The sequence below is a fragment of the Drosophila kikkawai genome, chromosome 3R, assembly GCF_030179895.1.
Source record: "Drosophila kikkawai strain 14028-0561.14 chromosome 3R, DkikHiC1v2, whole genome shotgun sequence".
NCBI lineage: Eukaryota > Metazoa > Arthropoda > Insecta > Diptera > Drosophilidae > Drosophila > Drosophila kikkawai.
In genome coordinates, this window is record NC_091731.1 from 37,261,967 (window position 1) to 37,289,407 (window position 27,441).

Below are 27,441 nucleotides of genomic sequence, written 5' to 3' on the forward strand. Positions count from 1 at the left end.
TTAAGCAGCCATATGCGGCAAACGATAAATGCGAGCAACTAAATTTAAATTTAAGCGGTTGCCAGGCACCAGGCCACAGGCACACAAAAAAAAGGAGGGACAAGTGGGGGCACTTTGGTGCACTGGGCTAAATATATATTGAATGTTTTTAAAGGAAAATAAATTTTAGAAAGTAGCCTTAAAGGCCTTTTGCTTTCTTTAACTTCAAAAATATACATTGAATTCTATTTACAAATTATAAATATTACTTCTATAAATATAACCTTATATCTACAATTCAAAAATTGATACAATTTTAAACTGATAGCCATATATTTTATCCCAGTGTACCCCCTCTCTGTTAGATAGGTAAGACATACGTGTGCACTCACTGCCGGATGTGCGTGTTTGCGGGTCTGACTTGGCTGCCACCTCGCAACTTCCTAATGCCGCAAAGTCATTTGGTGGCTTATGTTGCGCCTTTTGCCAGCGACAACAATGCCCGACACACAACCGACCGGCAAACAACAAACGGCAGAACAGTATTGAGTTAAGGTGAAAAATATGCAAAAGCCAGCTAGTGCCGAAAACGAAACAAAACCCCCCGTACAGGAGAAGCGGAAGTGGAGGTGGAAGTGGTAGCGAGCAGGAGGAGCACAGCACGCAAAAACCAGCCGCTGATCATTTATAATGCGGCACAACACGGCGTATGCGTAACATGCCTATACACTAGCCACAGCCCCATGAGTTGTGTGTTTGGTAATGCCTTCGGTCTTGCTTGGTGTTGCCATCGTTTGTTGTCGTTGTCACTGCTCCAGCTCCTCCTCCTGCTCCTTCTGCGTGCGTTGTTACCATTAGCTGAGGTTCGTTTAACGCCTGGCCAGGTATTCCCTCTACCCACACCCACTCCCGCATTAATATTTCCATAGCAGACACACAGGTGAATGTCCAATGCTCTGAATTCAAAGAGAGAAAAAATTATAAGAAGACTGTCTGATTTTTCTTTTGGCTTATTTATTCAGCCAAATTAAATTATAATAAAACGAAGCTGGATTTTATCTGCATAGAAATTGGTGTCAATACACAAAGAAAATATTTTGAAGGGATAAAAATATTATTTTATGAATGATTTAATTTTTATAAAAATATATAAGTATTTATTTATAATAATATAAAATTATTAAATGATCTTTAAAATATTTATTTGCTTAATCTTGAAGATTTTTCCTTTTTTTTCCAAATTAGTCTGTATCAAATATTTGCAATCAATATTCCAAATATTGTGGAAATGGCATCTGCGCGACTTAAAAGTAATTTCTATGCTTAAGAAAAATTTCCCAGAAAATGTATCGGCTGCCATGTTATTATTTATGCTTTCCTTTGACTTTCTGCGACTTAAATAGACCCGTTCACATTTCAGCCAAAAAAAGAGGAGGCGCTCGTTGGCGCTTTTCCTCGTCACTGCTCGTCGACGCTTCGAGACGATGATAAATTAATTGGTTTTTTATTTATGACGCCATGGCGTTGCGACTGCCACTCCCACAGTCACATTCACAGTCACAGCCAACGCCAGGAGTATTGACACTCGACATCCTTGACTTCTGAGTATTTTGGCAATTGTCGGGCTGCTGGCTGGCGATGTGTGAAATGTTCTTTTCTCACTGCCTGCCCGACTTGCTACCATTCCGAGCTAATTGATTTACGCCCCAGACGCTGGCTGTCATCGATTGATTGGGAGCAATAAACCGACTCTGGACCAGGTCAGTGCCAGGACAAAACAGCAGACTGTGGCCCCAGCTGTGTCTCTCTGCCGTTCTGACAATTTATTAGCAAATGTAATGAGCAGGGTTTATTAGCCGCTCGGCCTGTGTTTGCATCTAATTGAAATTTACATGCTCACCGGACATTCGAGCATATCCGGCCAACCACTCCCATGTGTGTGTTAGTCCTGGCAGTGTTTGTGTAGGTGAATGCAAACAATTGTCATCATTAAAATAACGGCATGGATGCCAGGATACACACACTGAGAGTGGGTTGTTCATATGCATCGTGCAGCTGGCGAACAATAAATAAAGACAATTTGCAGCTGCAATTATTATGAGAACCGATAAGCCAGCTAAGCAGTTCAACATGTGCTTCGCAGGGGGTGTTTCTCGATGGAGAAACAGGCAATATCAACAATAAAGAGCCCGCCCCATGCCGGTTTCCAATGCCGCCAGAATCTGGGTCAGAGTGTGCCCGGAAATGTTGAGCAGGTTCTGGAAATGGTTAAGCCTAAGAGTACTTAAAAGTACATCGGGGGGAAAAATCTCTATAGTTTAAATTAAGCGAATATCTTTAAAGTTTAATTTCTAGAGAATTATTTAAACGAAATGAAATTCCTATTCAAAAAATATATATTTTTTTTACTTATTTATGCTCCGTTCTTTTTGAGAAATTCACTTCCCTTCACCCATTTTCTTCCTGTGCACTTTATGCCTCACAGTAGGCAGCTTCATCAGCTTTAAGTTGTCACCATTGACAGCAGACGAGATTCGTAGGCCGGCAAACAGGCTGCATTCAACTTCAAAGTGCCTCGAATTAGTCGGCACATGCACAATTATTTAAGGCCTGTCTGGGAGAAACGTTAAGTGCTCTGCGGTCCGGAGATGGAGATGAAGAGAACTTTTGAATGCCAGAGCTTGGTGTGGCCCGAATTGCAGAGAACTTGTGGCCTTTTGCCTGTGGCCGGGGCAATTTCGAAAACCAATTTGGCCAAAACCAGGGGAATGCCTTTGAAAACACTCGAAGCAGCAGCAGCAGCAGCAGCAGTAGCACTTGCAGTGCCACATGCGAGAGAGCGTTCAGTGTCATTAGCTCCGGCTCACAAAGCTCACAAAAATTAGACTAATGAATACAAATGGATATCTAGATTAATCCAATACTAGCTGTCGCCTTATTTATAGTACCCAGAAGAAGTAGCGGGCCCAGAAAAAAGGCAGTGTCACTGTGACCCACTTGGGGGCAGGATTATTTTTACCAAGGCAAACCACTTCATTAGCAAAGCCACAAAAAGTGCACATCATTGTGGGGGAACCAAGGCGAAATCAATACTAAAGTGGTGCCATTAGCAAAGCGATCTTTTTCCTCTTATTTATGCTTTTTTTTTACGTTATGCACCGCCGGCACGCGAGCTCAGTTCCCATTAAATGATAAACTGCCGACAGTTTTCACTACTACTACGGCACTCTGGCTGTGCCGAGCTTATAAACAAATAATCATGGCGCATTTTAATGAGCAAACCAAGCGCTTAATAGTTAATGTTTGTCGGGAGACGACGACCCGTTCTCATCCCGCCGACAGCTGCCACAGCACGCGCTGGCAAACAGAGTCGCGATGAGTGCCAGACGAGAGCATTTAAGTTTTGCATGCTCTGTAATTAAAATAATAAACACGCGCAAAATGCATTAGAAAATTTAGCCGGGGGAGCTTAAGAGCAACAGTAGTAGGAGCAACTGCCAAGCCGAGCCGAGCCTGGCGGCTGGAAAACTAGACAACGTACGGCTCACGTTGCGTATACGCAACGCTTGACGTTTGTTTGCTCTGCTAAAACGAGGAATCTCAACGAAAGCTTATCCTCTGCTCCACCTCCTCTCACTCTCTGCCTGTTTATTTGCGGGACCAGGCTCGTGCTATTTGTGTTGGCTGTTTCACTTAGAGCGCGCGCTCGAAACCTGGCCTCAGGTGTGTCATCCCATAGCCACCCCCTGCCTTCCTCTATACCCCGATTTTTGCCCACATTCAGCCCCTCGGGGGAGCTGTGGAGCAAGAAACAGCAGCCACAACACAACGGATGCCTGCAATGGGCCATTGTGGTGGCATGCACCATACACTTGACCCGTAAAAATGGTTACAATGGCAGGCTGCACAGTGGGAAAAATAGTTGGAGACGTGACCTAGAAATGTTTGGGATATAATTAAAATATTTGAAGTATATAATGAATGAAATTAAATCAAATTTGTGTAAGTAGAATATATTTTAAAAGAGATAGGTAGCACATCTTTCTTTGTATAATATTTTATAAATTTAAACCTCTTTTGTACATTTAGAATCTTATTCCTTAAACTTTTTCCTTTATTTTCAATTAATTTTAAATTTATTAATTAAATAACAAACTGAAAAAATACATAAAAAAGATAGTCTAGGCTGTATTCTTTTAAAATCCCTCTACATTTTAAAAAGTTTTCTTCTTTATAAATTATATTTCATATTTTAAACCTTACTTTATACAAAAACCTTAACTTTTCCCTCAGTGTTCCTCCGGAAATGCTCAGGAAATCAAGGCTTAAGGTGTCGTTCTTCTCCCTCTTCGATTCTGGTTTGTTTGTTTACTTCGATTCGCCATAAAATTCAATTCCGGCAAGTGCAACGAGTGAAAGTTTTGCCCCCAGCAAAGGCTCACCCTTCTACCCCACTGCCTTCCCTGCCATTTACCCCTTATCCTTTTGCAATTTTCAGCATTTAAATGTTTCCAAGTACTTAGCAAAAATGTTGCTGCCAACCCGAGGGCAACACAATGAGACACTTTTGCATTTCCGTCAGTCGCACGCAGAAATAAAGCAATGCTTCTTCAGCTAAACACTCGGTGACTGTGAAAAACGAAATGTATAAAAAAAAGTAGTAACACAAAAAAAAAGAAAAAACAAAACAAGTGTGCGGAATGGGGGCGTGGCCTGGGGTTGACTGAGTGGTTAGCTGGGTTGCCATACTGCATTACATCTGTAGACGTCAACTGTGTCAGCTATGGCCGATGTAGCAGCAGCTGCAGATTTTGCCCCTAGATGTTGGGTGGAGGGTGTTGAGTGCGCCTGTCGACGCTCGAGTGTATCAAACACAACGGCAACATCAGCTGCAGCGAGAGCGGAGTGTGTGGGTGCACTTAAGAGTCACTGTGTCAGTAAACAACTGACCCACTTCGTGATGAACAGGCAGCAGGCAGCAGCAGGCAGCACCACCGAAAAGCAACAACAGCTGCCCACTCTATTTATCATATTGCACGCAGCGTGTAGCCTCCACGAAAGCGTAGCATACTTTTTTGGCCAACGAAAACCCAACGCGAGATAGATGCAGATTGAAATAGGATGCAGTGTTGTTAACTTTTGCCATCTGGCTATTTATTAAGGGGTTTTGGGGTGTGATTGCTGGCTTTGGTAATATTTTTGAGGATTTTTTTATAGGGATATTTAAAAAGAAAGGTAATTATAACTCGAAAAATAATAGATAAATAAATTAGAGAGGAAAGAGAGGCCTTAACTTTTTAGATATCAAATAAATTTAAAAATGTTTCCTCCAAAAATTTAGCTATTTAATTTGATCAAAACATGGCACCAACTCTGATGAAAAGGACATAAAGTGTGGGGCAAGGCAGAAAGATAAAATATGCGGCATTTAAATAGCGCAAAAATATCTATGAAAATATTTTTGTTGGCCAGACAACAACTTGTTCCGCTGCCGCCGACGCCGCCGCTTGTGTGTTTGCATTGTTTTCATTATTTTCACTCGTGGCAAAATAAATACGTTTTCCCCGCTTCGCGTGGCGTAGAATTTTTGAATTTTCGCTTTTCGCTCAGATAAGTGGGAAAATGCCCCGCTCTCTCACTCTCTTTCTATCTTTCTCTCTCTTTCTCTGATCCTGAGCGCTTTTCCTTTTGGCATTTTGGCAATTTGTCAGCGCTAATTTCGCGTTGATTATCTCCAACATACACACAAATATATATATACACACACAGTATTTATATATGGATTGGCATTGTGTGTGTTTTATGTAATCATGACTGCTCCACTTTTGGCTGTTTTCCTTCGGTTTTGCTTTGCCAAGCGCATTTTCCCGGCGCTGACAATTAAATGAAAGTAAGATAAATTGTCGCATTTGTTTACAGTTCAACTTGTCGTTTTGTGTGTTTAATTTAAGCGGAATTTGTTGGGTGTGTTTTTCCCAAGCCTTCGAGGGGGAGAGAGAGGGGCGGTTAACATCGACAAGATATAGCAAGGTCGAGCCAGTTTAGCTGCCTTAATTTATTAGAGACACGCCGGAAATATTTTGCCAAGGATCAAGGAGAGGAGTGGCGGGAGTCAGAGCCAAGTAAGGGGGAAAGTTTTGGCTTTTCTTAAATCAAACCTTAAGAAACTAAACCTCAGACCCTCATAACTTATAATAGTCATATCTCTAGGTATATTCTTTAATCTATTTAAATAGATTTCCAAATTAGTTCCTCAACTCCACTTCCTTTCAAGTCGTGATGCCTCCTCGCTGGTTAACCCGCATGTCCTGGCTGCAAAACGCAGATGCATGCGGGCGCCCATTACCATAAACTTTAAGGACATCCCTCAGAAACGCGGAAATAATTTTTAATGTCCTGCCGCCAGCAAACAACAACACTTGCATGTGGGAGGAAGGAAAAAAGTGTGTGCTTTCCGAACCAAGTTTCGCTGGCGGGCGCCAAAGCGCTTTAATGACGCCCGGGCGTTAAGTAATTTTCCTTGTATTTTCCGGCAGCGGCCGCACGCCAACGCCTTTGGCTTAATGCGCTTGTATCCGCATCAGTTTCGCTGTAGCCTGTACCTGTCGCAGCTGTTGCTTCTCCAGCTGCTGGTTATCCAGCTTCGGTCCTGCCAATGGCCTTTGGTGTCATTTGACTGGCAATTACCGCCCCCCATAGGGCGAACACACCTCACCCTCCAAGGGCGACCCCTAAGTGGCCCACTCTCACGCACACGGCTGCTGCTGCTGCTGCTGCTGGCTCGGCTCCTTCTTCGTTTTCTACTTGAGGACAATGTAAATTTGATTATCGCTCCGGCAAATATTTGTCAGCCACTCACTAAGGCCGCGGCGGCCGGGGTGGGAGTTTTTCCAAAGGGTGGGTGGGGGTGCGCGGGTTGGATTGGCTCGAAGCTTTGTCGCTGACATATTTATCTAGACGTTTGCCGCTGACAATTTCACTGGCAGGGCCAGCATTTGCCATTTACTTTGCACGCAAAAAAAAAATTGGAACTTATTTTTATAATATATATAAAGATTATAGTCTTTATAGAAACTTTTTAGCTATAATAGTTGATCTAAAATCTCTTAAAATAAAACCTAAAATAATAAATATCACTTCTATAACTTCGCACAATAATTTTTATATATTGTATGAAAGAGAGAGTACAATTTAAGCTAATTCTAAAAAGCTTTCAAAAGATTTCAAATCTCTTAAAAACTGTTTAAAAGTATGCTGTGTACTTTTCACTTTTGAATACATATTTAAGTGAAATTAATCAGAAATCGAGAAAAAGTGATAAAGTGCATTTTAAACAATATTTTAAAAGCTTTGAAAAGATTTTAAATCTTATCAAAAGCTGCCTAAGAGTATGCTATTTAAAATGTGCTTTCATATATTTAAAAATTTATTAAAGGAGAAATTCTATTATGAGAAAATTCGAAGAAGACTTTTAAGTTGCTTGTTAATGAAGAACAAAAAAAATAAAATAAAATAGAAAAGGTGAAAATTTGGCTTTAAAATATTTGTAGAAATATAATAAATACTAGTAAAATTGTATTTCCAGAGAAAAATAAACGGAATTTACCAATAAAACTTATAAAAATGTGTTAAATCCTACCCAATATCTTAATCTTTTCCCTGTGTAGCCACCAGCAAACTCAACTTTTGTTTAGCTTTTCATGATTAATTAAAACTTGCTGCCTATTTTTGGCATGTTGTTGTCTTAGTCCTTGTTGTATGCTCTTTTGTTGTATTCCTAGTTGTTGTTTATCCAATTGTTGTATTTCTGTTTGTTGTATTTCTAGTTGTTATTGTATTTCCCGTCATTGTTTGTTGTGTGCCGGTCGTCGTCGTCGTCCAGTGTGAAACATGTTTCTTTTTTACCACGCAGCTTTTCAACAAATTACACCAGAACCCCACTGCCTACAGTACGTACAGTTGGTGTAAGGTTGGGAAAACAGAGGCCGGAAAAAGGGGCGGTCTCGGGACCTATGGTATCCTTCTGGGGGCGTGGCAACAAAAGTTGCGGGCAACGGATTTTGGACTCATTAGGCTCGTTCACAGCCGTTGTCGCTGGCTGGTGTGAAAATTCAGCAAATATAAGTACAGGGGGAGGGAGAGGTGTGTATATCCCTAAATGCCTCAGTGTGTGTGAGTGGGTGTGTCAGTGTGCCTGTGAGTGTATGTGCGAGTGGGCGGGTGTCTATGTGTAAACACAGGGCTTAATGAGAAAAGAACTTACTCTGCTGTTTGAGTTTGGTTCCTGTTTCTGTTTCTCGTTCCGTTTTCGTTTCTTTATTTTTTCCCTCGTCGCTTTTTGTTTTCGGTAATGTCGGCGGATTCTATTTAGTTTACACAGAGTTACTCAGGTGTTTCAGGTGACAGGCATGCAAACACAGCGCAGCATTGTAATTTCTTTTCGATTTTTTCCGTTTCGGCTCCTCCCTCTGCGGTTTCAAATTAAAATCCAATTCATTTCCACTGCAAATAGAGACAGAGTAAAGATAATTCGCAAAGATAAAAAGCTTTTTGCCATCTGTGAGTATCTAGGGGAATTATGGCAGGGAGCTGGGGCGTGAATCCTATAAAAACTTAACGCCGGAAAGCATTAAGCTCATAAAGAAAATAACAGGCGATTTAAATTAATTACCATGAACTGGCATAAATTAATGTACTTTTTTCTAGATAGCCAAGATAATACAAAAATATAAAATCTGCGATTTATTCAAGCTAGATAAATTAATTCAATGGGAGATGGCTTCATGAATTCAGCAGGGTTTATGTTAAAGAGAGAAAAACAAATTATGAAAAATCAAATGAAATCAAAAAACAGTTGATGAAAATAATAAAGACTATGTGAAGAATTTAAAGAATGAAGTTTTTTCAGGGATTTTGTGTATTGTTTTATATGTTTTATATATAAACTTTGTAAAAAAGATTACAAATTGGAAACAAAAGAGTTTAACAATTAAATAAAATTAATTAGTCGTGAACAATTAAGGTTTAAGCATTTTTTAAATTATAAATGCAAGTGAAGCATGTGAAGTTTAAGCAAAAAGTAAAATAATAAACAAGCTTGCAGGACTTTCGTGTTATTTTTATTGTATAAATATAAAGAATAAAGTATGTTAGAAAATAAATTTAAAATACAAATGTATTACAAATATAACCGAATCATTTTAAATTAAATAGAATTTCTATAGCTATAAATAATAAATTAAAATAATAAGCAATTAAATTTTTCCCAAAATAAAAGCCCTAATATAAATATTAACCCGCTTAAACTATTCCCTGTTGACAAGGTTCTCCTATTTCGTGTTTATTTTATTTTCAAATTCATATAGATCGCATTTAAAAGAGGGACGTAAGCGGAAATAACGAGCTGAAACAACACTGCTAATTACTTTCTCATTATGCAGGCTATTTAGCTTTAATTACACTAAGCTCCAAGCCACGACAGGCGCACATACACATACACAGGACATAGAGGACTCGCAGGACACACACAAATACAGAGGGACACATGGAGAGCGCACTCAAAGCGCTTCTAAAACTAGGGAAAAAAAATAAAAAGAGCGCTCAAATGCTCGAAATTCGCCGGGTAAAGTGGCAACAGCATTTGAGCCTTTCACTTTTCACCTGCCTCTCCCCTTGCCTCCGGCTTTCTCCCGCTGGCAATTCCAATTTACAGCGCAAAATGTTCAGAATTTTCCATTTGAATTTTTGGTGTAGGCAGCTGGGGAGAGTGGTGTGTGCTGCGGTATGAGGAAAACGCTCTTGTGCGCCAATTTTCCGGCTCTCGGCTGGGGAGGCTGCAGCAGCAGCTTCATTGGGCGCCAAAAAGTATGCAGCCATAATGAGGCGAGAGCTCACACAGTATCCATCCACAGTGTATTCTTTACGATCAATTTTCAGGCTTTTCAATCCGGTCTCAGTTCGCCAGGGCCCTCGGTTAATTATATCAATTTAACAAAGAGCCCAGGCAGCCCCAGAAGCACACCTGTCTGTGGCAAACTCTTTAAATGTAAAAATATACACAGGAAAAAGGAAAAAGATATTTACTTTAACTCATCAAGAATGCTAAATACACTTGAGTCAAAGGAAATTGTTGACAAAGAGGTGAATAAAGCATTGGAATTATATGAAAGCGATCTATTCTTATGGCGTTACTCATCTTACAGCTTATATAACTTCTACTTTAAAGTTTATAAATTTAATTAAATCGTGGTTTTTATTTTAAAATAATTTGAAAATATAATTTGGACATGATTATTATTTTAATCCCCAAAAATACAGCTTTTCGTTGACCCCAACTCTCTGGCAATATTTTCCCGCCGTGCATGTGGGCCGCCCAGGTTTATTTGCATTTTAATATGGCTCGTATTTTATGGGGCTTTCATATTGTTGTAGGTATTTACAATATATATGTATATATTTTCCTTTTAAGCCGCATTTGTGTAATGAAACGGAAGGGATTACCGCTGGCCACCCCATCCAGAACTCAGATCCCAGAGCCCGGAGCCCAGTACATGGCAACCCTTAACCCTCTCCCTTCGACCGGTCTTAGCCCCCACGAAATGTTTAACGAAATTGAAACACATTTGCCTGACAGTTGCCATCAGCTTGGCTTCAATTTGATGTCAGCATTATTGACTGATCCTTCGGGGGCCCGCCCAAGGATCTCGCATATACATATGTTTACCCGAGGCCGAAACACTTCAAGTTGCCTAGTTAAAGTTAAGTGTTCGTGGGCGGGGAAAGGGGAAAGGGGGCGTGGTCCCCTGCTCAATCATATTTCACATTCGCCACTTGTCAGCTTTTATCTCGTTTTCGTCATCCCAAGAAGTGCCCATCTTATTCCCGAGCTTCTCTGTCTCTGTCTCCCTCTGGTTGTCATAATTTCATTATTTGCTGCGCTCAGGCATAAAAAAAGGGATATTGTCTGGCTGCCAGGATAACTCTGTATGTATGTGTGTGTGTGTGTGTGTGTATAGGATGGGTTGTCATGAGCACGATGTTCGCATGTCCTTTCCATCGACGTCTGCACACGCATTTATTTCTCAGCTTCTGTGGCAGTCGGCGGCCATCGCAGGATGACAGAAAGTGTCTATACAAACAGCAGACAGGCAGACAGGACACAAATACAGATGAACGACCAAGTTACGCACAAGGACAGGCAGAGAAAATATAAAAGGACGAAGGTCTTGCCAAGATAATATTTAATTTATGAGAGTTTACCCGCTTGAAAGTTGAATTTTAATCATGTTTTTAAGTTTAGAAAGGAATTTGTTCAAGATATTTATCAAGAGGATAACTTAAAGTTTAAGTTAAGTCAGGATATAAGTTAGTTTAATATTGAATTAAGAAATAAATAATTTAAGTATTCTTTATCCAAAATAATTAAAAATAATCCCAAGCTCTGCCTAAATCCCCTTGTTTGATAGACGATTACTACGTTTGATGTGCTCAATTGTGCAAGACTATTTTGGGTTTACTTTTTTTTCGAGTGCACACATGCGTGGCACATCCTTTTTCAGGCAGCCGAGTTGACTGACTGACGCGCTGGCCACGTGCCTCAAGTTATGAGAGCCACCGGCTGCGTGTCTGGGCCGTCCTGGGTGTCCACCGACCGAAACTTCAATTTTAATTGGATAATTACTCATCCAATCCCAGGATTTAATCCCGCCTGAAATTGATGCACCGCACCAGCAGGGGTTGCTGAGCGGTTAATAGGGTTGAGTCCTGTGAGGTGAATCCTTACCCAATGCTCTCTTTGAACCTGTGACTGCGGCTCAAGTGGCTGTCTGCCCGTGTGTGTGCTCCCCCCCTCGTTTTCTCGTTCTCGGAAAATTGCATTGCAATGGCTTCCAAATAGATGCACTCCTAAAGGGGCTGGGGCAGCAACTTGTTGTCCATTCAAAATGCATCTGAATGGGGACCGGATACGGATGACACCCGGAATGTGCAGAAATTGAATGCCAAAAGGGGGGTAAAGCTGCCAAATGGCCAAATGGTATTTCCATTCACAACTCGCCGGCATTAAATGTTCTCCGATTTGCAGCTGCATGCAAATGATCTCCCCAAACAGTTGCCATGCAGACAAATAATATAAGGGCGCTACTATAGCCAGTCTTTATCTATTATCTGGCTCGACTTTGGACAGGGCTGTGTGTGTGTTCTACAACCTCAAGCTCTAGCTCAAGTTATCCTTTTTTTTCTTCTACAGACAATTGACATGGCAACGGGTCAGAGGAGCTCACGAGTTGCCAGAACAAACAATCAGACAGAGTTAAGTGCTGTAATATTTGTAGTGCTTAGGAGATGCACTGAGAGAAAGATTTATGATGTTTTGGAAATAAAAAAAAAAAATTTTTTTAATATTTCTAATTGAAATTGAGAATTTTAGAAGGATTAATGTGCTTTGAAATGCCTTAATTACATTTTAAGGATAATATTTGAACAGTCAATAAATTCCAGAATATTTTCCTATTTAATTAAACCTTAAGAATTAAAATTAACTTTTTTTTAAGCTTTTAAAATATGTAATACATTTACTAAAAAAAAGGCAGGACATTATCCTAATTATTTCATGATTTTCACAATATTTTCTACCTTAAAGGAACTTTTAAAATCACAAGAAACTTTCCTTAAACCTTTACTATATTTATTATTTCTTTAACATACTTTTCCACAGATTTCCTATTATTTCCCAGTGCACTTTTCCCCACTGAACAAGGGGTGCAAAATGTTTCCATTGAAGCCGCCGCCAAGCACTGAGGCATAAACTCAATATTCTCATCTTTTATTCGCTCTGTCGGGTTTTACGCTAGGATTTCAAAGGCACAGAGATACATATCCTGCGAATCCGTACCCAAATCCAAAATGCTGTCTGCCCTTCGTTGATTAGAATCAACATAAATAAAATTAATTGTTGCCGGTTGAGTCGTCAGTCGGTCGGTTGGGGGTTGCATTCAATTTGATTATTAGCTCAATCCAGTCAGGCTCGAAACGGAAGGACCACACCCCTGGTCCTCGACTACTTATTTCGATTTTGTCGTTGGGCTAATTTTCCTGTGGTCCGAAGCCCTGGAGACCTCGCTTGAATGCCACAAAATAATTATAATTTATTTACAGCGCCCGTCTGTCTGTCTGCCTGTCTCTCTGTCTGTTTGTTGGACTGAGAGTTCCAGTGTTTGCTGCTTAATTGCCAACTTCTACTTCAAAAAGGACCTCCACCCTCTATAAATTGTGTGCAATTGTTTCCTGAACTCGGGGCCATTGCATCAGGAAATTAAACTGCGATTCGGCCCTCTGTTTCTGGCTGCCTTCAGTCTCATCTGTATGCAGCAGGCAAAATATGCAAAAATGACAAGCCTCCCACGACAAACACTGACAAAAACTATACGGAAACCAAATGAACATAGAAAATTGGATTTTATAATAAATTTTTAAATTTAAGAGTTTAGATAGCAATTTATAAGAGAGGTAATAGTTTATACAGATCACTTTGTAATCTGTTCCAGTAAAAATTTCTGTGAATTTGTTTTCCCTCAGTGCATTCGTACTCCTGTTCCTAAGCCCAAAATCATAAATTACACCAAAAAACTGACCCCGAGCAGCGAGAATGCCGAATGTATTATGCAAAATGCTGGCCAACGAGCTCTTGGCTAAACCGAAATTAAATTTCCAAAGGCAGACACAGAACATACAAGACAATGAATCGATAATTTATAAATACTCTGCGCTGATGGTTTTGCAAAAGCCGTGGCTAGCCGTGGCTTTAGGTGGACAAAAGCTGCATTCATTTTGAAATAATCAACGAAAATGCTGCAAAATCCAGAACCGAAAACCGAAAACTGAAAACCAGAAAACCATTCGTAGGGATGCACTGGGTGGCGGGCACTTGAAATGCAGTCAGTCGTTGTGGCAACCAGTTGAGCTGCTAGCTCCAACTAGCTAATGGCTGGGTTTTTGGCATTGAATCGGTCTGGTTTTCGGCATGATTTCTCAATTGATTGCAAGTGGCGGCTCTGGACTGCCATGCTCCACAGTTTCAGGATCGTAACCGAAGCTGGAAGAGAGTCCTGTCATGCCTAATGCTTATTACCAACACTTGGACGCTTGGCAATTTATGCAGAGCGATGCGATGCGATGCAGATGCAGCTGCCAAAGCTGCTTACGTTGAGTCCTTGGCCAACTGCCCACCGGGCAGTCGATTTATAATACCCTTGAAAGGAGTATCCTGGACGTGTAAACTCTATAATCTTGATCAGGCTTTGTCCGCGAATTTTCTTTGTTAGGTATATCAATTTTAAAGATTTCTAGATAAACGTATGCAAACTTCTTAAATTTCCAAGTTTTTAATAAAAATAAAATGGGAAAGTTCTCGTAAATGTATAGAAAAAATATAGCAGAAGTAATATAAATTATATTTTTCTGTTATATTAAATATTTTTTTAGAGTATTCCCACTTCTTGTAAACTCATCAGGACTCCTTTTCGTGTTGTTTCTATAATTTTAATTGGAGCTACGCACAAGAGAGAGTGAATGGTTGGGCTTCTCGAATTTGGAATGCATTTTTGGCAATTTCCAAAACAAATATTGCTTGAAAGGATCTGGGAGTAAGCTGCTCCTGCATGAAGCCACCTCCATTTTATGCTCAGGTGACCAGTTGGGCATCTAGCAAATAGTTTAGTGCATGAAATTGCTTTCCGCACACACACACATACACTCTGGATCTGCCGCTGACAGGGATGGGCACTTGCTCCGTAAACATGTTATGTAATTAAAATGCCTGGCAGATATTTTGGCCAAACATTTTGCGGCTGCTTTTCCGCTTTTGTGTGCCAAAAATATTCCTTACCAAATAACTTGGAGCTCCTCTTTTTATGAGGACGCCAACGCCAACAACGACGAGAGGTCTCCGACATGCTGCTCGTAGCCCCGAAACTTTCTCAATGGAATGCCCCAAATTCTGGCAAAGCTTTCACCACTTTCACGGCAGAGAGAAGCTCTCCCTTTTCAAGGCGTCTCCTTGCTGCTGCTGAATGCACTCTTATGGGTATAAAAATAACACAAGAGCTAAGAATACTCTGTGTTCTCTTTGATATTAAAATTTAAATTGAATTAAAATAGAATAAATATTAATATTCTTTAGTAATACATATTTTTGTTCAGTGCTTTCCTGCCATTAACCGTTTATTATTTTATTTATTCCTTGCAGACGTCACAAATCTGGACTACGTTAAGGTAAATGCCGAGGCGGGCAAAAACGTGACCATTCCGTGTCCTGGGGTCAACGAGCACTCGCTGGTGGACACGCTTGTGTGGAAAACGGCGTCCACGACCATTGCCCAGTTTGCCAATCGGATACCATTGCTGCACAGTCCAAGGGTGAGTAATATTATTATTTTAACGTTAATATTTAAAAAGAAAAGACGTTAAAAACAAAAAAGAACAAAAAACAAATAACTTAGTGGATTTTTTAAATATATTTTTAAGATTTTGAGGTAAAAATGGGTTATCTACACCTTCTTAAACAAAGATAATGTAAACCATTTTTAAAGATATCAAAAATAAGTATATAAAAGACTGAAAACCCCTTTTAAAGCTCGAAATAAAATCAAAAATTCAACGCTTTTCTCTCCTCTAAAACCCCCAGACATTTCCCAAGTGCAATTTTCACTCAAAAATGGCACTCCCGTGTCATATTAGAATTCATTTCGACACTTAGCGCCTTTTTCCACCACCACCCAGGACGAAGGTTGAGGAAGGACCCTCTAATATATATGGCCCTGCCTGGTGCTCAGTGCTCGGTGTTCAGGGCAAAAACGAAGCTGTTAAAATAATTGATAGCCGGTTGCCGGGCGGCTGTTTGAACTTTGCCCTTCGCCGCCAACGCCGTCGTCCTCGAACTGAAGGCGATGAGTGCAAGAAAGTGCAGCGAAAGTCCCGACAACTAAGTGGCCATCAATGGGGTGGAGCCAAAGGGTCGGGGGGCTCAGGACTCGAAAGTACAGAGCAAGCCGGCGCGCGGCTAATATATTTTAAATGTTTGATAGTTGCACTAAAACAGAAGCGACATGGCGCAAAAAAAAAATATAAGAAAATAAAACAAAAGAAGGGAAAGCGTTCAAGTGGCTGCCAGATGGCAAGGACTGGGAAACAAGGCTGGGAGCTGGGCCCAAAAGCGATTGCAGCGGCCTTAAACGCACTCGGGGGGCCATTGAGGCGGCGCAGGCAGAATGATGAAGTTGCCTCCATTCCTGGTAGCCAGATGATGAAGGATCTCGAGACGTTGGCACTGGGAGAAAAGGGATATCAAAGTGGGTGCTATATGGATCAAATATAAGGGAAGGTTATAAGGAAAACATCATTTAAATTAAAGAAAATTGCCAGAATATTTATTTTAAACTTTCTGTCTCCCATAACCCAAGCATCCTTTTTTCCGGCAGACTTTAGACTTCTGGACATATTTTTTCCCCAGTGTTACCAGCAGCTTCTTGCGGCTGAACTCCTAGAGCGGACTAGCGAGCCGAGCGAGAGTACCGGCTATGTGTTAAATGCCAGACTGGGACACTTGAGCTGCAGCCAAAGTTGGTCCCAATCCGGCTTCCTGCGCTCTCGACTCGCATTTCTTGGCCTCCGCCAAGCTGCAGGAGCGCAAGGCTGGCTGGCTGGCTGCCTTCTTGGCCCGGCTATTATGTGTATTAAAAGTTTTTCACCTTGGCACAGTGGCTGCTTCATTTTATTACAACTGACACATGACCCCCCGCACACACACACACACCCTGGACCCTGGACCCGGGCCCTGCTGAGCTATTAACTTTTGTTTTATGGCCAAGACTGGAAATGATTCATGTTTGCACAAGCCAAGCGGACTAAGGAGATCCTTACCAGGGATTTGCCGCTACAAGTTCTTTTCTAGCCTCAGTCTGTGTGTGTGTTTTTTTTCCTCAAAGTAAACCAAAGAAGAAAGGAAAAAAATACTTTCCTCAAGTCACCACTCCTTCAGTTTTGGGGGCGGCGGTCAAAAGGGCGATGAATGTAATTAGAGTTTACTACAAAATCGTATTGGAAATTAAAAATTCCACATGGTAAATTTTCTGGCAAATATTTCCAGGACTAAGGACTCTGCCTGCCTTCCTGCCTGTGCAATCGAGCGGCAGAATTTTCCCCAAAATATATATAGAGAAAGAGAGAGAGAAAAAGGCAGCTCGAACTGAAACTGAGGCATTTTAAGTTGTAATTTGAGGGCATACAGTGGCAAGGATACAAAAGTAAATAACAGGGTCAGGCATGCGAAGATAAACCAGATACTTTGGCTGCAGCAGCTACCAGATGGAAAATAATTTAGTTTTCCACATTAGAAACAAATTCAAACGAAATGCATATCACAGTAATCTGTGATGAAAATCCTTATTAAATTTCGGCCCAAGCAGGTAAGGAAATTATTTGCAGGGGAAAACAAACAAATCCTGGATAAATTTACTGCCAATGCAACTGACTTTCGGCTCAACTCGACTAGGGGAGAGGATACATAGTTCAATTATGAGCCGGAGCCGGAGCCGAGGCCGGCTTTGTGGCCAAAACAAATTTGGCCTGAGACAGAATAAGTTTTAGGCCGGGTCGATGACATTCTATGCCTTTGTTTTCGCTTTATACTCTGGTTTGGGCCACATATATGTAAGTTTTCCTTACTATTAAAAACTTTTTCTGGCCTGTCCAAAGTGGAAACTCATGTCCTCGGCCGCCTTGTTATTTGTCAGGGGCCTCGCCTCCACTCTTGGTAGATTTTAATTTTCCAAATCGCATTTATATATAGAGGGAGGAGAGACAGAGAGTTATAATTAAGTTCCCCGAACTCGTTGCAGATACAACTTTTATCGGACAACTTTGGACTGCAGTTCACGCCCTCCTTGGCGAGTGATACATCGGAGTATATTTGTCTGGTAAACGATCGGCATATACCAGAGGCTATTGTCGATTTACTAGTGCAAGGTGAGTTGGTTTTTTAATAAAGAAATTAAATAATTATTCGAAATACACATTTATTTTTAAGAAAATTATCTGTAATTCCCTTCTTCTTATACATTTTCCTTTAAAACTCTTTGCCTTGTCCCTCGTTTTCTCGTTTGCCTTCTTAATGAAACGCTTAACTACTTTTAATGATTTTTCCGGTTTACTTGACCAACACATCCGCCTTGGTCTCCCCCTCCCCACCAAGGATTTCATTTTCCGATATGTCTTCCTTACACCGCCGCCGGACTTGCGTTCATTTTCCTTTTTCTGTATTATTTTTCCTTCGATTTCTCACTTGTGTTTTCATTGTCGTTGTCCCCCCACCACCCTGCCTTGACATGATTTCCATTTGCATTTCACTGATAGCTGGCAGTTTTCCCGATGCTCCACCGATTCTCCTTCTCGATTTCATTCTCCATTCTCAATTTTTCTCTTCCCTGCAGATGTGCCCGATCCGCCGGAGCGTCCATTGTTGATAAGTTTCACATCACGCTCGGTGAACTTATCCTGGGCGCACTCGCAGCATCCACGGAATGCGCCCGTCACGCATTTTATTATTGAAACGCGGTAAGTGTAGCCATCGAGATGAGGAGTTAGCCACACAATTAATAGTGGTGACAACTCTTACAAACAAAAAATATCTAACTTAAGCGATAAATTTTAAGAAGAAGCAGGGGGAAGCAATAATTTCGATTAATATTAAAAAAAAAAAACAATTTATATTAGTTTTAATAAGATTTGTATAAAAAAAACTGCTCTAGAGATGGGATATTCTCGAAAGATAATAATATTATTCATACATAATAATTTATAGCTAAAAAGAAATATTTCAAAAATAGCCAATTCAGCAACTTCTCCCCTCTAGTGGTTTGTTTTAAGCTGATGAAGTGCCCTTGGGATGCTTTGTACTTGGTGTGGGTGGTGGTTTGGGTGGCTGAAATTCTGAAATTCTAGGTGGTTCGTGTGGGCGTCCAAGGACACTGAATAGCTGTCCGTGGCGATGATGGACGCGCGGCCATGATTGACACATGCAAAGGCGCTTTTGCCAAAGGATGCACCAACTGCGGCTGACCCCAATGCGCTAATGAATTAGCGAGCGGAGCGGAAAGGAACCGAGTGCTGGATGCACACCATCGCCATTAAGCGCCCATCGTCATTATCATCATCATCCTCGCCAGGCGCTAAGCAGCTGGCCACACCCATTGCCGCCTTTGACTTGGACTCTAACGCCCATCTGATTTTCGCATTTATGAGAAGCCGAGAGCATTGATGGTCCTGGCTGGGCCCGGTGCATTCAATTAAATTCATGCGTTTATGGCTGGCTTACTTGGACAGTCGAGGTTGAGAATATAAATGGGGAAAAAGGATTTAATATATAAATTCCTACAAAATTAATAGAATTTTTCTAACAGCGAAAAACCTTGCAGTTTATTACCTTAAAATTATTTTTCAGCAAACAATTTATTAAAAAGGATGTTCCCCTCTATAAAAGACACCATTTCTCCCCCGCAAAACAATTCCTACATTCCTGGCGGCCACTGTAAATCTCAGATCCCCACACAAGCTCCACCTCGGTGGTCCTTTAATTAATATGTAAAGGGATGACGACGATATGCATGACTACGGGGATACGCACTTCACTTGTGCTCCATTTAAATAGAAAAGAAAACATTGGCACGCACACACAGGAACCGCCATGTGTGGGCGTAAATGGGGTTCCCCGGGTTAAGTCGAGCATATATATAGAGAGAGAGAGAGTACGTATACGCCACGGTATATTGTGCGGTGCTGGCTATTTTCCGAATAACTTGAACTCAATGCGGGGCATGAAATAAAAAGCAAGCGAAAGCCGTCGCCGCCAACGCAGCACAAAGGCCAAGCGAAAATGTTGGAAATACAACAAGAAAAACAACAAGAAAAAAAAAAACCAAAAAGCGAAACTTTTTCAATAAATTTCCATCAACTGCAGCAGCAGCAGCAGCAGCAGGGCGACGGTCGGTGGGCGTTTCTTTTTTCGGGCAGGAGGACGGGGGCGTGTCCTCGACAAGACACTGGGGCTCCCCAGTACAATCGATGACAGCCAACTGGAAAGCAGAGCCTGCGGTGCATTTATGCAAAATAAGAAATAACTGCATACACAAACACTGAAAACACTAAAGGAAATGTGAACACGCGCCGCCGCCTGCCAAGTGTACATACACGGAGAGAAAAGTGTTTATTAAAAATGTTATGAAAATTTCAAAAGAAATTTGTTTAAAAGGAACAAGCTCGAATAATAAGAGAATGGAAATTCTTGTAAGTTTTTGATCTGAAATATATTCTATAATTTTCCTCAGCATTTTCTCTCAGTGCCTTTGTGGCGCTTATACGCAGCACAGCATACTTTTTTGGGCAACGCGCATACACACAGAAAATGAAGCTGCCCCATCTCCAGCTCCGCATCTCCAGCAACGCGGGCCTGCAGACTGCATTTTATGTAAATTCCCATCGACATGGGAGTGAGTCGAGTTCTTGATGCCTCTCCACTAGCCTTTGCCACCCCGCCTCTGGATCCCTTTGAGAAGCATCCCATCCCACCCAGGCCCACGCCTCTTATTTACATTTTCGCTTGATTCGGTTTATTTGCGCATATGGAAAGGGGGGCTGGGGATGGCAGAGGCGGTTCAATATGCACACGAACTGCCATCGAAATTGAAAGACGTCAACCCACGACGATGATGATGATGACGATGATGGTGATGGTGATGGGGACATGCTTACGGCGGCTTTGCCGGCTGGCAATTGAAATGGGAGGGCTCTGGCCTGCCCTGCAGAGCGTTAAGTCTATCCATAAATTGCTGCCCCGTCAACTGTTGCATTGCCAGCGGGCTGGGCAGGATAATGTCATCGGTTGCAAGGATATGCTTGCATATATAGATACACCATATGAGCACACACATTTATGCATCGACGTTTTGTGTGTCGCATATTTCACTGGCATAACTTTCGGTCAACCGAAAACTGGGCCAAAACTTTGTGGCTTGCCACTCCACATTCCCTCTGACATGTTTATCAACTCTGTTCTGTTCGGGCTACTGTTTTCTCGATTTCATTCACCAGAAAGCCAAACAGCAACAACAAAAAAAAAATTGTGCATAATATTATGCCTTGTCCGCTGATGAATCAGATATAGCACAACCCTTCAACTCACTCGGCTGCATTTTTATTCACTGGATTTCCCAGTGTGTTTATTTAGTATATTTTCCTTTTTTTTGTTTTCTTTGAACCCGTAGAAAAGCAATTTAATTAATTCTCGCTTTTTATGAAAACATTTTCATTTGCCAGTAATTTTTGTTTGCTTTTGACATTATGTAAAGTGCGTTGCAAAAGCATAATGAACTGGTTAAAGGTAATGAAATGCAAAAATGGAAATATTAACATGGCTTTAAATATTTTTGAAATTCTCTAGAAAGTGATAACAACTAGGAGAAAAATTGTAGTTCAAATATTAAAAAATTTTTTTTTTGACTTTGATAAAAGTTTTCTTAATAGTTTTAAAAAGGTTTACATAGCATTTACCACACAAAACCTTTCAAAACACCAATTAAAGCACCCAAAAGTATGCAATAAAAACCTTTAAAACTGTACAGCATACCTCTAGGCATTTACCATAAAGAAACTCTTATTTTAGTTGCTATTTTGCCAATAAATTTCCTCTTTTTTCCGTTGCTACCAAGTCCCTGACTTATCTGCACTATTTGTCCATTAACTTTAAGAACTCCGTGCTGGCAAGTAAAGTGTCCTGTTTCAACAACTCCTGTGTGTGTCCCTCGGCTATATATACTAGATACGATGATACCCCAGCAAAGGCAAACACACGCAGATGCATAAATAACTCATATTCATTTGTTTAATATGAAAAAAAGTAAGTAAAGCAAACATTTTTAAAGCAGCTTACCAACCGACCAAGAAAAACAAGGACAACGACTTTACAACTACAAAAAAGGGCAACCAATACATGTCCATGAAAGGCCGCAAATTTATTTGCCATTGTGGTTACTTTGGGCCAAGAATCTCTACCCTATAGACACACACACAGAGTGGTATTTTTTTACTGGAGGCTTACAGGACACCAGAGGAGAGGTCCCGGGTCCAGTACATTTTTCATATGTTTTTCATGGGCCGGGGCATGCTTCATAAAGTCGCCAAACAAATTTTTTGTATCGAGTGCAACGTGTGTCCGGCTGCCTCCGATACAGGCATATATATACGATACATACGATATATATATTTTCACTAAATGCCCATTGCCAAACGCAAACAGATGGGGCACAGCACTCAGCGCGGAAGCTGCTCGCACGCATTTATTAATTTTAATCATTTTTTTGACACAATTTCCTTCCGGCTGGACATGCACATTTTTTTTTTTGTCGGAGGTTTATTGATTGTCACCCCATTCATGAAATGCTCAAACATTTTTCATCGGGCTCGTATTTAAACAATTTTTAATCGCAACCATGAAAGCCGGAGGCTTGGGCCGCGCCACTCAAATCGGTAAGCCCCCATTTAAAATCAAACGAAGGCCACCGCGAAATTTATGCGAGGCAGGCCCCTCTCAGCCCAACCAGAATGTGCCAAAAAATATGCTAAAATTATGTGAGTTTAAACCAAAATTTACTACACTTTGAAATGTGCCATGAAAAATGTTCATTGTGCGAGCGACGGCGGGACTGCGGGTAATTTATATGCGTTGGGGGGTGAGTTTTCTCTTTTTGTTGTATTTTGGAAAGGTTCCATATAGGTGTAGGGGGGGTGTACAAAAGAGGCGCATAAATATTTTAGTGCCTATGTGCGGCACACATTTCGGATGGCATCCCAAAGGAGCCACCCGCCCCGCCCACAAGTGTCATGCAAATCCGCATCCGTTTTATATAAATTTTCATAATGCATTTTATGCCCATGGTTTATGTATATTGGCGACCTCCCTTATACATATAGATTTCTGATATATGTATAGTATATATGGGATATGCTCGCCGTGTGCCCAGCAATTGAGCTGGTAATTGCAATATAAATGCACAATAATGAAATGATTCGTTCAAATAATTTTCGGGCGAATCAAAATGTTTTGTTTGGTCCGCGTTTTCGTTTACTCGATTAATTGCTCAATGAATTTTCCATCTGAATGATGATTCATTCATCGTACACTTTAAATTAATGAGGTCAAATTGGGTCTTTAAATTAGGAAATTCAATTGGATAGCCATGTCCTGTTTATCCTGTCTATTGATCAATAAATACGAGCTGTTGAAAATGAGTACAGAAGGATGAACAAAGTAATGAGTAAGCTCGTTTGTTGGTTGTGTTTGGCAAAATCATATAAACAATAATTGAATTAATTAAAATGAAGTGATTTCTTGGTGATTTTTTAGAGAAATTGTGATTAAATGAGCTATTTTGTAGAGAAATTACTATCTTTATCAAGAATTGTATGCATAAAGTGGTTTTTTAAAGCCAAGAAAATTGTATTTAGTTAGGAAAGAGTTTATAAAACGCATAAATAGTTTAAGCTTGTTGATTTTTGTATCAAAGAAGACGTCCTAAAATATTTAAAATAAATATATATATATTTATATATATTATTCTTAGGCTAAAAACCTTATTTTATAAAAACTATTACAACTACAACTATTTAAAAAATAAAACAAAGCCTTAAACTAAGAAGACCCTATAAATTTCCCAATAAAATAAACTTCATCATAAAATTTTCCCTTAAATTTAAATTTTCAGAGAGGGCGAGGATGGCATTTGGGAGCAGCTTGCCAGGATCTACACAAAGACGAATGCCACATCATATCAGGTGACGGGACTCACGCCCTTCACCGTCTACAGCTTTCGCCTGTTGGCGGTCAACAAGCTGGGCATCAGTCCGCCGTCCAAGGAGTCCTACTACATAGTCACGCTGCGCGAGGGTGAGTCCCATGTCCTTTTTCCTTATCCTTCGTTACGCACTTTATTGGAGCCAAAAAACCATAAACTATTTCGCGTAGGCGGTTCACATGTCATAACATATTTAGAATATAGTACGGGGCCCCAGTTAAGTTACGCGACATACATGACATAACAATTTTTACAATCGCATTAATTTTTCATTTGAGTTCCGAACGACTTGGCCTGACTTTTAAGTGCCCCGTCAATGAAAAGTTGTCACAGGCTCAGCCCGGCTTTTGCCTCTTCACTCCGGCGGCAACTGCCAGCAATTACGGCCTCATAAAGCCCGGCGGAGTCTCCTCACGTTGTATACGTTTAATTATTTTTCCGCTGACGGTAGGCCATCCGCCTAGGCCCGGCCAGGTGTGTCGTCATTTTATGGCAAGGCTCGGGCTCGATCTGGGGCTGGGGCTTGGGCTTGGGCTCCTTTCTCGTCCTTTCACGGATGCACGGCAGCCTCGCAGCAACATAAACTGCGTCCGCCTCCACTAAGGGAAATTACAGCTGCGGCCGCAATAATAGTTATCACGCAAGGTGTATTTCTTGGCTTTTATTTATTTACATTTTATAGGTTTTGTACTCTCAAAAACAGATAGTGGAGAAATGCAAGAAATAGTGAAAAAATAAAAATAATAACAATATATATGCCACCATTTCTGTACCCCCTGCAGTACCCTCCAAAGTGAGTTTTCGCCACACTTAAATTTTAGAGGCAGCTTTCATTTCATTAGCATGCGATGACAAAGCCCACGAACTTGATTGCCAAGAAGTTTTAAGGTACTACTACTATTACCGAGTGACATTCTGTTGTTCCCTGCTTTCGATGCACTAATTTGGGTGCCGAATGCCTTAGAATTCGTGTCACTTGGCTGACATTTCACCTGCTGGTGTTACTGTTGCCTTGACTGCCCCAGACAATGATTAATCGTAGGCGAGTGCGTGTCCCACATATAGTATAGCCCCCAAATATGGCGATACATATACACAAATGGACTCCGAAAAGTCACAAAACTTTCCGTAGGCTTTAAGAGCGCGAGACACATTAATCAAAGGCAAAGTAGCAGCAGCAGCAGGAACAGCGACAAGCTATTAGCAACACATTTGTCTTACGGACATTGGAAATGACTTTGCCAGGACACTGCCAGAAAATCTTGAGCGATAATTAGTAATTTAATTAAATTGGAAATAAGTTAGAAACATTTTTAAGATATTAAGAGACCCTCCTTAATCATAGTGATATAATTATAGCTCCACCTAAACCTTTTTTCACCATCTTAGCCCCTCAGATGACTGGCTAATTTAATAGCAAATGTGATTTATTTCTCCCAGTGCAGGCATTTTAGGTTTTGGTGTGAAATTCCATTTATGCCGCCCTGCCACGCACAATGGAATGCGACCCAAGCTGCCGATGCTGCAACACATGCGGTTACAAATTAGTCAATAGTGTGTTGGCGCGCGTCCTTAGCTCCTGAGAGCTCATTAAGGTCCTTCTCGGCCGGGTCCCGGTACAGGTCCTTGGACCTATGAATGTGTGTATGCTGCGGTCGCCGGCCGAGTTGCCAATTTGTATAAATTAAGCCTGCGGCATGCATAAATTAACCAAATGACGACACACCGAACAGCAGAAGCTGAGCGGATATCTTGAATCTAAGCGGCGGAAAAGCGAAAACTTTTCAATTTGCCAAAAGCAAACTTTCTCTCGGCATCAATGTCAAGCCGAAAGACACAAAATATCTTTTAATTTATTTATAAATTCATTGAGCTATGCCAAGTATTTCGGCCTCCTTTTCTCCTGGAAAACTGCCAGATCATCCCCAAGCTCACCTGGTACACAACGAAAAACAGGGGGTAAAAGCTTAATTTGGAAAATGTTCAAAAATATAAGAGATAAAAGAAAAGTAAAAAGTTTGCTAAGGCTTTAAAAATATAGAAAACTCTTTAAGAAATATTTCATAAATAGAAAAATACATTAAAAGTTAATTTCTGGTCAAACTGAACATATCTCTTATAGTTTCAAGTTTTCTAAACCAATTTTAAGCTAAAATTTCGAATAATTTTGTTTAGTGTACCTTCTAAGACACACGCATCATTTAACCTGCGAGTAATGCTCGCAGACAGGGACAGATATAAAAAAAAAACAGGCCGTGGCACTTGCAACTTATGTTGCGTGACAGTGACAACTTGACAATGCCACAGACAACGTTCCGCTTTACATGACAGGTCAGGGGTTCCAGCAGCTTGCTTGCAGAAAACTTTTCCGCGGCGTTTTTAATTTCGAATTTTTGAGTTAGAGAACTTTTTGGCAGCCCCTTCCCCCCGGAGAAAGTTTTCCGGCCTAACCCAATCTAGCACTCACTCACTCATGGTTCTCTCTTGACTTAATCTCTTGCAGCTCCCACGGGCAAGCCCATACCCACGACGGCGCACAACACGTCCTCGACGTCGGTGTACATCTCGTGGAAGCCACCGCCGCCGGATACCATACTGGGCGAGTTCCTTGGCTACCGCATCACATATCGGCCTCGCGATCGGGACCCCAACGATACCAAGGAGATCTACATAAGGGACAATACCGTGGAGGTGAGTTTCAGGAGTTTCCTGAGCCCCTGCTGACTTTCCTATTTAGTTGTATGCCGCAACAATAATTGAATTTCATGATTTCTGACACTCTTGCCATATGGTAAATGCAGTTCAGGGCTTCAAAAAGCAGTGAGAGAAATTTGTGTTGAGAGGGAAAATATTAAAAATCAAAAAGAGAAATTATTAATTGAGGCAGAAAAAATATGTATAATTTATTCTTGAAGATCTTAGCCTTCCCTACACCTTTATAATCTATCTTTTATTTAATTCCTATAATTTTCTTAATTTTAAAATCAATTTATTATTAAATTATTACAAATCCCAAGCTTTTCCCAAGTGCCCGCCAAATGGAAAGCCAGCTTTTTCGTGTCCCGCCTGCAGCGTCATTCAATTTCGCTTTGGTTTTCAGGGTTTTGGTTTTCGGTTCGTGTCTGTCTGACTTGCCACGTGCATATCATTTTCTTAGCTCGAGGATTTCCCATTTTCCCGGCTTAAAGTTTTGTCTAAAAATGTTTAGCGAATGTGTGTGTGTGGAGGGGTTTTTTTTGTGCCCTGTCATTCGCTGGCTTAAAGTCACATCAGCGGCGGTATTAAAAAGTAATTTACACCTGGCCAAAAGGAAAACATTTCCCAGACACCTACACAATGAAATGCCAGCAGGGTTACAAGTGTTTTTCGGTGGCCACCTGTCAAGGTGTTGCCATATCTCGTTGGGGACCCAGACCCCCGCCGATATCACTGGCAATTTGTTAACGATTAGTTCTCAGCTGGGGCCAGTTGGTCCTAGTTGTGTGGGTTCTAGGCCAAAACAGTGGGTGTGTGCCCCGGCACGCAACTTGGCTAATGAAGAAAGTGGCAGGGAAAATGGGGG

At 41.0% G+C, this 27,441-nt stretch overlaps 2 protein-coding genes across 7 annotated transcripts in view; one reads left to right on the forward strand and one right to left on the reverse strand.

Annotated features, from left to right (window-relative positions):
- LOC108075716 (uncharacterized protein C2orf42 homolog) overlaps positions 1-27,441 on the reverse strand; it is a 179,811-nt gene that overhangs the window by 79,629 nt on the left and 72,741 nt on the right. For all 4 annotated transcript variants that reach the window (XR_011445383.1, XR_011445382.1, XR_001770739.3 and 1 more), the window contains one exon: positions 8,243-8,481. The gene's annotated coding sequence lies outside the window, so the exon portion shown is untranslated. The remainder of the gene's footprint in view (positions 1-8,242; positions 8,482-27,441) is intronic.
- The window catches only part of Ptp99A (Protein tyrosine phosphatase 99A), a 122,945-nt gene that overhangs the window by 26,560 nt on the left and 68,944 nt on the right, over positions 1-27,441 (forward strand). For all 3 annotated transcript variants that reach the window (XM_017168251.3, XM_017168246.3, XM_017168247.3), the window contains exons 3-7: positions 15,224-15,393; positions 17,874-18,000; positions 18,465-18,588; positions 23,790-23,971; positions 26,383-26,570. In XM_017168251.3, the coding sequence (XP_017023740.2) occupies positions 15,224-15,393; positions 17,874-18,000; positions 18,465-18,588; positions 23,790-23,971; positions 26,383-26,570 (791 nt within the window). The remainder of the gene's footprint in view (positions 1-15,223; positions 15,394-17,873; positions 18,001-18,464; positions 18,589-23,789; positions 23,972-26,382; positions 26,571-27,441) is intronic.